At 32.7% G+C, this 13,006-nt stretch overlaps 1 protein-coding gene across 1 annotated transcript in view; it reads left to right on the top strand.

The window, feature by feature from the left end:
• The window catches only part of SEMA3A (semaphorin 3A), a 535,871-nt gene that overhangs the window by 509,954 nt on the left and 12,911 nt on the right, over window positions 1–13,006 (top strand). Inside the window, exons 17-18 of the mRNA XM_050785247.1 lie at window positions 3,311–3,468; window positions 7,266–7,333. Coding sequence (XP_050641204.1) covers window positions 3,311–3,468; window positions 7,266–7,333 — 226 coding nt within the window. The remainder of the gene's footprint in view (window positions 1–3,310; window positions 3,469–7,265; window positions 7,334–13,006) is intronic.

Genomic DNA, 13,006 nt, shown 5'->3' with positions numbered 1-13,006 from the left:
AAAAAAAAAAAAAAAGCAGAAAACAAAAACAAAAACAAAAACAAAAAATAGAAAAAGCCAGAATGAAGTAGGGTATGCCTCACTTACTGGAGTAAAAACTTATTTACACAATTGTAAAGTGAGAATCATTTGGCAAATCTTATTTCTGAACCATTTACATGTTTTATCTCTGACCATACTTTATCCCTTGAACAAGACATTAAATTACTCTGCCAGTAAAATTCAGTGTGCATCCTTTCCCCACACAGACATATCAAAATAGATTGATAATCTCCAAGATATTTAGAGCAACCCAGAGAACAGATATGATTGACCTGATACTGTTATCTAACACTGCATAAGTATGTGTTCACCTGTTCTTGTAATCTAAAAATTGTTAGAGGTTGGCAAATAAATCTGGGGATTTCCAGGATGGAAGCTAGACTGGTATATTCTTTCCTGTAATGATTTTTAAAATTATTTATTTATTCTCTGCTAAGCCTCATTGCCAATCTTAATTACATTAAATCTGCATCTATTTTTGTAAACCATTTATTTCTGTTTTACATTTTTAAAGCTACTTAAAAATTACACATTAATCCAACATTTTACTGACAAAGAAAAACAATCTATCAATTTAAAATACTGTGAGAGAAGAAAGTGTCTTTTTCCTTTATTTTCCATTACTGGAGGAAATGATTTGATTTCGTTCAGATGTGACTCAATTTCATTCACGCTTATGGGCTTATGGGCATTTTTAAAGTGAGATAGTAGTTTCAAGAGACACAAGTAGTGTTGCAAGTAATTTTCTGGATAAATGAACCCATCTCCTCCTATACCCCACACTTTGTTAAGGAGGATAGTGAGAGAGCCTGTGGTGATGTTAAATTGGGCAGAAAAAGCACATCAGGTTACTTACTAGTGACTGGTTTCTGCTCAATGGTGCCTAAAGGCTTACCCTATATTTCATGTGGATAGCATAATTATTTTTGCACTTCATTAATAATACTGCAAAATTATGGTAAAATGAACATGACATTGAGTTATAGTTACTTTTGGCATTTTATCACACTTCAGGTTTTTGTTATAATAATTTCAGTTGCCATATTTTGGTTTTCTATTCTTTGCACATACTATTTCTCTGTTTTTCCCTAAAGGAATGTGACATAATTAGATATTGTTATTTAGGTAATAACACTTTTCCTATTTAAATGTCATATTCTTAAAAAAATCTATAAATATATATTTTGTTCATGCTTCTTAGAAGTTATCGGCCAAACATAGAGATCCTTTGATTGTAGGACTAACTTGATGAGTAGCTTTCCTAAACAGTTGCAAACACAATGTACGGATTGACATGTCCATATATTGAAAGTGCTTACTTTCATTAGTGTGTAAGTTCATTCTTAAAAAAGGAGGCTGTGAAAGAAAGAAAGAAAGAAAGAAAGAAAGAAAGAAAGAAAGAAAGAAAGAAAGAAAGAAAGAAAGAGAGAGAGAGAGAGAGAGAGAGAGAGAGAGAGAGAGAAAGAAAGAAAGAAAGAAAGAAAGAAAGAAAGAAAGAAAGAAAGAAAGAAAGAAAGAAAGAAAGAAAGAAAGAAAGAAAGAAAGAAGGAAGGAAGGAAGGAAAGGGAGAAGGAAAGCTTAACAACACTTAATCTATTTTGCCCAAATAATTTAACCATCATTTCCTAATTTGTCCTGGGTTATAGCAAAATTCAATACTATAATAAAAGTTGAATATAGCAAAAAACTGAGCACTTAGTAATATACACTGTAATTTCATTTTTCCATGTAGTGAAATGGAATAATAATATTAATGAAGATAAATATTTCCACAATGGTTTAGATTTTATTGTATTACATTTCCCCTTATTTACTTTGCTTGTAATAAGGTATAAGTTAGTTGGTGAGATTTAAGCAGAGAAGTATTTTCTATGTAAACACTCCCAATAACCTTAATATTTTCTTAGATTATCATAGGTACTTCAGTTCAGTCTGCATTCAATTTATCTGGTTACTTATACATGCAGTTTATAAATGAATGTCTTTGGAAATGCAATTTTATTTATATTCATTGTTAACTATTACAAAATGTGTAGTATTAAAAAAGCATATCATTGTTCAGAGACCGACTTTTCTAAAACTTACTTTTTATTTAGAGAAACTAAACTTATTTAGAGAAACTAAAATACACTTTTGATCTCTTTTCAATGTATACCATTACATGTTTTAGTATTTATTTAAGTTTTATTTAAGGCTTACCACAATGATTGAATCCTCTAGTGCAAGAAAAGAGAGCTATGGTACCAATGTGGAGAAATTGCAAAATAATTTTATTTCATTTTGTGCTTACATAAATTTGCAGCTAATATGCTACATTGGCTCAACTTTGTTAAAGGCATTTTAAAACTTGTACTGAAATCCTGAATTAGTAGAAAAACAATTTTTTAAATCTTCCATATTCTGGTTCTTTCAATACCACCAATTTAATTGAGAATAAATGTATTGTAGAATGTTTATCTGAATGCATACTTTAAAGACCTGTTAAACATGTTCATTTTAATAAGGAAATTAATTCTTAGAAAAATTATATGATTAGCTCAAGATCATACAGGGCGTTAATGGGCAGCGAGATCTAGAATCCAGGTACCTTCATGCCCGATCCTATGCTTCTTCCAAAACACCTCAGCTTTTGGTTTGGCAGACTGCACCAGAGTGCACTTAGTTCCTCTTTTGAAAGATGTTTCTGAAGGGTAGTTATTTAGTAGTCTTTTTAAAAGTAATCTTCCTGGAGGTAGTGCAAGGCAAGACAGTTCTTGGGGTTGAGCCCAAAGTTTTTTCAAATGTAAGCACCAAACTTTTGCCCCTTCCCATATCATAGGAAAGGGCACGGTCCATCACAGGCAATACAATAGGGTACTGAGAAGTCAGCAGCAATGATTCCTGCCTCTGGCCAATATGGAACACATGGTAATAAAGACATTTTGGTGTATGAGTATTATAAACAGTAAAGGTAAAAAAAGCAAACTTGCAAAGACAAAACTGTAGCTTTGAACATTACATTGGTTGGTATATTACTGTCTTCATCTTCCCTTTGTTTTACACTTAATAAAAGACATCTGTTTCAGTCAAATATTTAGAACTTGCTCTTGCTCCTTTTTAAACTGCCATCTTGTCTAGCAGGCCTTTAAAGAAATTATCAATAAAGGGACGATTTTTTAAACCCTTAATTTATCTCTGAGAAGTTATATATAAATAAACTCTTTTTTAAGAGAAAAAGAGATTTAAAAAACAAGATAATTTTTGTCACAACAGTAAATTCTTTCCACAGCAACAACTATATATTGGTTCAACAGCTGGGGTTGCCCAGCTCCCTTTACACCGGTGTGATATTTACGGGAAAGCCTGTGCTGAGTGTTGCCTCGCCCGAGACCCTTACTGTGCTTGGGATGGTTCTTCATGCTCTCGCTATTTTCCCACTGCAAAGAGGTAGGAACAATATTCAAAATAAATGAAATGTTTGCTAGTTATCCTATCTGATTCCAAGCTTGAAATAGCTTTCTTCAAATAAGTGCATCAACTTTTTCTAATGAATAAAAAGATGTGAGGGCAGAGGGAGGGGCTTGTTTTGTTTTTTTCTCTTTTCTTCAAATAGTTAAAACAATCAGGAAAAAAGTCACAGAGAAAGTCATGAACGGAATCTAGACTGAGCCTTGTCCCTTTAGACCAACATACTCTGTTTTCCAAACATGTTCTTCTATTTCTATCCAGCAACATTCTGTCTCATTTTTAAACTTTAATAAGGCAATTTATGTCTCTGGATGAACAGAAAATGATCAGAGAAAGGAATTTATTTTCCTTTATAGTCTTAGGTAATACACAGGTGCCTAATTATAAAAAGTCCAGAATAATTTATTTCTACTTTAAAAAATATTACATTTTAATATGTGATATATGTAATTTTGATTAACATCCCCAAATACGTCTATTTGTTTCAAGAAAATTTAAGTATTATATTATTATAGTATCACCTTGCATTTGCAGTGTTTGAACTTGAAACATAAAACCATGTAGTAAAATATCTGTGCATATGCAATATATATGTATATATGTATGCATATATGTATATATGTATTACACACACATAATATATGTATACACACACATACATATATATATATTATTATTTTTTTTTTTTTTTTTTGAGATGGAGTCTCGCTCTGTTACCAGGCTGGAGTGTAGTGGCACGATTTCAGCTCACTGCAACTTCTGCCTCCCAGTTTCAAGCAATTCTCCTGTCTCATCCTCCCAAGTAGCTGGGACTATAGGCATGCACCACCACGCCCAGCTAATTTTTGTATTTTTAGTAGAAACAGGGTTTCACCATATTGGCCAGGATGGTCTCGATCTCCTGACCTAGTGATCCACCCGCCTTAGCCTTTGGGAGGGATTACAGGGATTACGTCGTGTGCAACCGTGCCCGGCAATATATATACATATATATCTCTTAAATATGCTCTTGATAATACTTAAAAGTATTTTTTGGACGTGATTGAATAAAAGTTGCTAAGATAACTCTTCCTTCATTTGCCTTCATTTGACAAAATAGCCCTTTCAACAGCGTATCCTTTACTACTCACTGAAGGATGTCTTTCTCTATCATTACTTAGCAGGGTTTAGGAAATGAGAATGGTGGACGAAATTAACATACAGTATCTCGTTAATATGAGCCCAAAGATTAACAGCATGTATATCAACCTATTAAAACATAAAATGAAAACCAGCTTTATGAAACCTCTGCATTTAGAAGCAATATAATTTGATTTATTTATTGTTTATTATAGCTATTTTATTCAAAGAAATCATGAATGTAGATTTTCATAGCTAATGAAGTATGTCCTACAACATTTGTATCAGCTTGAATATTTCGTAAAATATTTAACCAAAGAAATGGCCCTAATGCCTACTTAAATCTTCTGATTACACACTTTAGATAACATTGACTGAGTGTAGAAAAATCTACAATTTAGTCTGTTACATAATCAGTCCAATGGATTAAAACACAGTACCCTGTTAATAATATTAAATCTATATGCAGTATTATATCATATAAGAAATACAATTATTAAACCTTCAACATTCAGAATTGAGGTAACATGTTTGTATTACTTTTATATAAACATTCATTTTGTTGAAATTTCAAATTTAAAATAAAACTTAGTGTGGAGATAATGTCTGTTGATTAAAGAAACTGTAGGTAATTTAAGGAGTAGTGATATGCAGTCTTTACAGCAGTGAAATTAAATTTTTTAAGATTAAAAGTTAATGCTTCTCAAAAACGTTTTACTCTAGGTGGCTTTTATTTTACTTAAAAATGTGGAATTCAGTCTGACGTCGTGGCTCACACCTGTAATCCCAGCACTTTGGGAGGCCGAGGCAGGCGGGTCACAATGTCAGGAGTTTGAGACCAACCTGGCCAGCATGGTGAAACCCTGTCTCTACTAAAAATACAAAAATTAGCCATATGTGGTGGCGGGTGCCTGTAATCCCAGCTATTTGGGAGGCTGAGGCAGAATAATTGCTTGAACTTGGAAGCAGAGGTTGGAGTGAACTGAGATTGCATCACTGTACACTCCAGCCTGGGCGACAGAGCAAGACTGTTTCGAAAAAAAAAAAAAAAAGTGGAATTCGTGTTTGAACTAAAATGAGTATTATTTCTTCTTCATGAGAAGTTTATAATGTTATATAATTTAGTAATAATCTATTTGAATTTTAAGCTTTTCTTAATAAGGAAAGAGATAAAAAGAAAATCATAAACACATCTATAATAAGTTAAAACCTATATGTTATTACATATTTAAAAAGTATTTATTGTATACCTACAATTCAAGATTGAAGGAATTTTCATTAGCACATTTTTGTTATGCCTTACAGATTTTACTTAATCCAATTTCATGAGTGACACTCTGTCTTTAAAAAGGATGTTTAGAAGCCTCATGATTTGTATATTCTTTGTGATGGCATTTTTCAAAAGCTTAAATGGCAGTGAAAAATGCCTTCCCAAATGCTTTGTGGTTTGTGTTTCACAAGTTCTCTTGTTGGCTCAATTTTGAAATGTGCAACATCTGTTTGATTGTTTCACTAATTCTACAAATAGAAATCTATAAATACTTTAGACTTCTAAATTTATGAATACAGTAACAAATTCCATATTTGCAATTCTCAATGGACTTTGTGAGAGCTCTTTTTAGGGATGGTAACTAATTTTGCAGCAAAACAATACCCATTAAAATAGCAGCAGCAAACAGTTGGGCAAGTGTCCCCCAATCTTTTCCAGTCTGTTACACATAGCCAGTCTCCATTTTTAGCCTCTTCCTGGAACTTCACATCTTTTTTGCACCACAATGACTAGAGCCTACCTCCTCCTTCCCAGGCAACCATTAGCAAAACATAGAGAAAGGAAACTCACGATGTGCTGCAGCTCACATGTGATCTGAGGGTAGAATGTAGAAGAAATTGTTTTTTATAAGCAAACTTTGCTTTTCTCTTAAATGTAAGTTCATTTATTCTCTCTTTCATTCCTCTGGCAAGAGGAGGCCTTGCCTTTAAGTTCAACATTTATTGTTGCTTTTATTCACTTCACAGTTAAATTGGTTTGCAATCATAGCTGTATGATCATAAAAGAAACGGTTTTAAAAAAGAACAGGTCGATATAACAACCAAGAAAAGAAATTTTAAAACTAGCTTAAAAATATAATTTCTAGTCTTAATATTATAAAATTCAACAAAAGTCTATTTAAGGAATTATGTATAAGCATTCAGAGAAAGAGAATATTCATGTGAATTATAATTTTCAAGCTTATTTCTTCATTAATAATCAGAAAAAGTTTAATTTCTTTTATTGAAAAAAATTGATTATTATTTCAAATGTTGTGCTTTTTCCACAGAAGTTAAGCCTTGAGTTTCTAGACATTAGATTGTTATTGATTGACATCTGGTCATGAAAAAGCCATGAATTCTCTGTTATCACTATTTTAAAGACTTTTAATATGTTGTTAGTACATTTGGATCTTGTTTCCCATTTTGATTATCTTGGAGACTGCTCTTACAGGTATAATGAACTGTTTTAAAAAAAAGTCTTTTGGTTGGATGTAGATTCATCTCTTCCTGTAAGTTCCTAGAGTCTATGATATCTATATTTTTTAAATTTTTTTTCATTCTTATGACAAATTCCTAAAATGGAAAAATAAGGATACAATAAGACCTTTTAAATGCAATTGTTTCAGACGCACAAGACGACAAGATATAAGAAATGGAGACCCACTGACTCACTGTTCCGACTTACAACACCACGGTAAGTCACATTTTTCATTTTTCAACCTGCTAAGACCAGGCTAAAAGCCTAAGTAATAATGCATATTCACGCACATGCATGCAATGTATGCATCTCTCCCGGAATACTTAAAGAAATGCAGCCGAAGAGAAATAAAATCTTACAGAAAGTAAATGCTAAAGAACACAAAACATTGGCCGGGCGCGGTGGCTCAAGCCTGTAATCCCAGCACCTTGGGAGGCCGAGACGGGCGGATCACGAGGTCAGGAAATCGAGACCAACCTGGCTAACACGGTGAAACCCTGTCTCTACTAAAAAATACAAAAAATTAGCCGGGCGTGGTGGCGGGCGCCTGTAGTCCCAGTCACTTAGGAGGCTGAGGCAGGAGAATGGCGTAAACCCGGGAGGCAGAGGTTGCAGTGAGCTGAGATCCGGCCATTGCACTCCAGCCCGGGCGATAGAGCAAGACTCCGTCTCAAAAAAAAAAAAAAAAAAAAAAAAAAAAAAGAACACAAAACACTGAATTACGTTTTATTATCATGAATTTTGTTTTATTATGATGATAAATTCAAAATTTTAGATGCTTACAAGGTTTAAAGCTCAACTTTCTTATATTAACAACAAGAAGCCATGTGCAAGTACTTCATTTTGCATATAGTAGCAACCTGAGATAAGTAGGCAATGGAAATTTTCATTAAAATATACCAAAGAAAAAAACTATAGTCTTAAAATATGCCTTACAAATGATTCTTTTCTATGCTCATGATATAAATCTAATATATCATTATTGGGCATTCTAGTCAAGCAGAAGATAATGTGGGTATCCTTACACTGAATTACTAGTTGGGTACTCCCTTACACTGGGCCTTTTATACCAAATTCATTTTTTGCTTCCTAAAGGATGTCAAAGCATATTTAATGTCGAAGTTGCTTAGTAAATGCAGAAACATCAACCAACCTTCACTTAAAATGGAGTAAAATTGTAATGATGCCCCACTTTCCATAATTCAAACATTATGCCATATTATTATGGAAATAATAATGAGGTTATGCTTCCCTCTGCTGGGGAAACTTATCAATAACAATACTGCTAATGAACATAGTTAAAAATGGCTGAAATGTACAATGTAAACATTGTCACTTAACATAATTATTCTATTAATTTTTTGATGCCATTTATTCTAAAAGTAGTTAATATTTATCAATTAACTTTTCTTTGATTTACTAATTCTATGTGTGGAATATCCCTGTTTATGAATTTTAAGAAAACATTACCATACATAGCACCCCAGCATACATTCCAAAACTTACTTTCTAAAATTCAGATCCCCTGTGGCATAAGCTGGATGGGTTGGTATTTGATTTTTGAATGCTCACAGGATTGTTTGGGGAATCCTAATACCAGGAGACAGGTAACCACGAATGAAGCCAGTGTTTCGGAACCACTTTGCTTGCAAATTTTCTCACCAGGGACTTTCCTATCTGTGATTATCTTCACTATACATAAGAAAGATACCACAAAACTGGAGTAAATGTTATGACTGTCCCTGCATTAGTATGGCGCATTTATTGAACGCTTTCCTTAATTTTTTTCAAATGGCATATTTAAATCAGATCATAAAATATTTGCTAGTCTTTCATTAATCTATTTCATGGGAAAATATTGAATTATGATCAGCACCATTCCAGCAATGTAGTATTTTGAAATATTAATTCATTACACTAAATAATATATTTGCCTTTATGTGGAGAGTTAATGATAACTACTGGAAGTAAAAGAATCAAGAGAATGTAACTGAATCAATCAGACATTAATCTCCATGTCAAAATGAAACATTATTTTGCTCATTGTATATTTCTAGGTTTATATCGATACAACATTATGAGTATTGTAGATAACAAATATTAGTTGAATGAATGATCCAAAAATTCCAAGTTATAATCTAGATACTTGTATTGGTACTTTTGTTTTTCAGTAGAGATTTGAACTAATTGCACTTATTGATTTTTGTAAAAAATACCTTATGTCATTCATTAACATGTAAGGTTAATATAATGTTATTATTAACACCATTATATTCAAAAACAAAATCTCTCTTAGGAAGCATCATTATGAACTTATCAATTAGCTAATGAATATTGATTATATGCCATCATGTGTAGGACATTATGCTGTTTTGAAAATTGTTAGAGATTATATGCATATATAATCTTAATGGCACATTCATTTGTTTAGGGATCCCTTTATAGATTCAGCTTGTATTTCAAAATTATATTAATGCTAGAGTTATGAGTGTAAATATATACAGGGAAAAATGGACCAAAGGAATTTTTATGAAAAATAAGACTGTGGATACATAAATATTTTTGACTGTTGAATGACTGGGGTTTGGAGAGTGTTTCAGATATTAAAGATGTGTTTTGATAAAATTAGAGTGGTTAAAGACTATTAAAATTTGGCATAGAGAATGGCTTAGCTACAAGAAGAAAGAAGTAAAGTGAGTGTAAATAAATTTCTCTCCTGATTCTTATGTCAGAATGCATACTGGAGAGAGAAAAGAAAGTGCTACTGTTTAATGTTACAGGGTCTTTTGGGGGAGGGTTGTGGTAAACAACTCTAGATGTTTGTGATATCTGGGAGGAAAGGGTAAACTAGCCCAACAAGCCCTGCAGCCATAAAACATTCCTTTTTTGAATGCCTCTTTTTCCCTTGTCTGCTTGTTTTGATAACTGACCACACATAAACCATATACACCATAGATTACACTAAATTTCAAATATTTGGAAACTAAGGCAGGCATTCCCATTTGGCCAGGCTGAGCCTTACCGTTAGGAATCAGTGATTATTTTGGAATAGTTGACGTCAGTATTTGAAAGTAAAATGAGCAAAAATCTGGAACCCAGCCTTATTAAATCATGTATGTTGCCTTGCTAATATCAATTATCTCATCGAATAAAATATATGTGCTCATGTGGAAACATGTAAAAATATGAGATATTTTCACAGAAAGCTGGTAAGCAACATGGAGCCAAATTACATACTTCAGGATGATCAGTTCCAGCTGTAATGGTAAACACATTCTGTAACACTCTATAGTTTACACATCCAGAGGTTTTAATAGAGAGACTGTATACAAAATAACTCAGAAGTAAGGTGGAAGAAATTTCACTTTAGATGAAACATTTAACACTCACTTGGCACTCTGCTCCCTTATATGTAAAGTGGCCCAAGTGGTGAACTAGGCCAGGTGAAACAGAAAAATCCAGCTACACCTCCTCCTGATCCCAGGATACTCTCCTCTGTTGCTGGTGGCTGGTCACCTAGGGTAGATTTTAGTATCAAATCTTAATATACGTGTGCTGGCAAACTCTTGTCTTCCCACTCACACCTCAAACAGGATGCTACAGAGAAATCTCAGGTTGTTTCCAATCTGTTCTCCTCCCTAAAATAATTGTTGTGTACAAAATTGGAGCTCACCTGACCTTGTACTCAAGAAAATGACTGATCAAGGCAATTTACCTATAAACTACTTCCCATTTTCTTTCTCACTAAGAATGGGCCATATTATGATTACATGTCCAGAAAGGAAAAAAAAAATTACACCATCAGTACTAATTTTTTAACCATACCATCATGTTAGATTTCTGAATCTTTGAAATACTTTATGTCCTATCTTCTAGTCTAATGGTATGACTGAATTTCACTTTCTAATATTTTTGCATGCATGCATTACCTTTCTGACACCTCAAAGTAATATGTCCACAGAATTCAATCTTCTTAATTATCTCCTAAACTGTCCATCTCAATTATCTTGGTTGGCATCAGAATCATTCCAGAATTTCATAAAATGTCTTTGGCAGTGCCATCTTTATGATCTGCAGAACTGTAAAGTTAGTATTTTGGAGCAGTGCTATTATAATCTGTGCCTTAGCCTCCTCCAGTGATGAATCTGAGCATTTAGCCCCAAGAGGAGCTTCAAGATTTGATAGATGAGCATGATGTCAGCCTTAAAAATAATCCCTACCTTTAATAAATTATCAAATTTCATCAAATCTCAGATGATATAATATAAAATATACCATTCTTTTATGTACTTTTAAGAAAAAAAAAAAAACTGCTGAAGATGGTCAGTCTGCCAGATGATCCCAGCATCAAATTGGGACACCAAATGACTCAAGACTAGTCTAAAGGAGAAATAAACTCTTATTCAGATGATAATAGCAAGGAAAATTGTCTGTTTCAATCATAATCATGTCTGGTTGGAAAGAGATTAAAAAATACTCCTTGAACTACAAGGTGGTATTTATGAAGACTTAACTTTCTGAATTCACACAAACAGAATGGACCCAAATTTCAGACAGAGACTTTAATTTAAAGAGGTATCATGTCAGTAGGATCCCACATGTCTGGCAGAAGTAAGAAAGAATTTCTCCTAGAAGAAAGCAACTTCAACTCAGATCAAGAAAAATTGTAAGACACATTCTGATATCAGAGATATTAAAGTATAAAGAAGTGTGCATCTTAGAATCAAATACTTGCAGTATTACCTTCTATGAGTTTTGTAAACCCTGTTTGAATATTTTCACTGGAGATAATCAGTCATCACGATACTTGTCTTCTGCTTAGGAAAAAAAATCGAATATTCATATTATACGTGTGCAAGGCAAATGCACAGATAACATGAATAAGAAGAGGTTTGAAATAGCTTACGTATCATTATTCTCCACTGAAGTCTTTAAGTATGTCATCAGAGATCACCTGTTCATACACCTACAATTCAACTGTTACAAACTGAGATTGTTTTTTAAAGTTTGTTGCATTTTTTTATTTCAAAAGTTATAAGGATCACATATTATTAAAATACAAGATGCTATTTTCATTATTGTTTATGGAAGGTTTCTGCTTCAGCAAATGGGTGTTTTCCATCTCCCGTCATATCTCTTGGGGAAAAGTAAATGAAACATTAAAGTCCATGTTTCCTGATTTTTTAAAGTAAACGTTCCTATGGTAATTTTGCTCTGGCATAGATATTATTTGTGCTTTCTTTTGTAATGCATTTGCTGTAAAATCATGAAAATAAAACATACCAGATGTTCAATATAAACTAAATAAATATTACAGTAGATATCTTCATATTGGTATTGCTTGTCAAGTAAATGAGTTTCAGCCTGCCGTATACTAAGGAAGCCTATTACCCATGACATCACAAGATATTAAGTACAGTGTTCTATGTAACTATTCAAGTGGCTTCAAAGTTATGAAATTTTATTATCATATTTCAAATTAATGATCTCTGAAAGATACTGGTGACTCTACCCCCAAAAAATATTTATGAATAATAACATTAAAATATGTTGACCCTATGACTGTTTAACCGTTTGTATATATATTCATACTTATATCTATGCATATGTATGTGTATTTCTGTGTGTGTATATACATACATCCATACACATATATACACATATATATAGACACACACATATATATGTACACACACATATACACACAGATTAGCCAATTTTAAGTTCAAATCCTCAGGAATCTATGGATTCAGGAAAGATTAGAAACACTTAAACTATAAAATTCTAAATACTATATCCTGGTTAATAATTACTTCCCAGCACCAAAGCCATCTTAATGTAGGGCATAAAGCAAAGTAGTTTAAAACTAAAATTTTAGCCAGTTGAAAA

The sequence above is a fragment of the Macaca thibetana genome, chromosome 3 (genome assembly GCF_024542745.1).
Source record: "Macaca thibetana thibetana isolate TM-01 chromosome 3, ASM2454274v1, whole genome shotgun sequence".
Taxonomy (NCBI): domain Eukaryota; kingdom Metazoa; phylum Chordata; class Mammalia; order Primates; family Cercopithecidae; genus Macaca; species Macaca thibetana.
The sequence above is the reverse complement of the archived record's forward strand: the minus strand, read 5'-3'. Positions and strand labels throughout refer to the sequence as shown.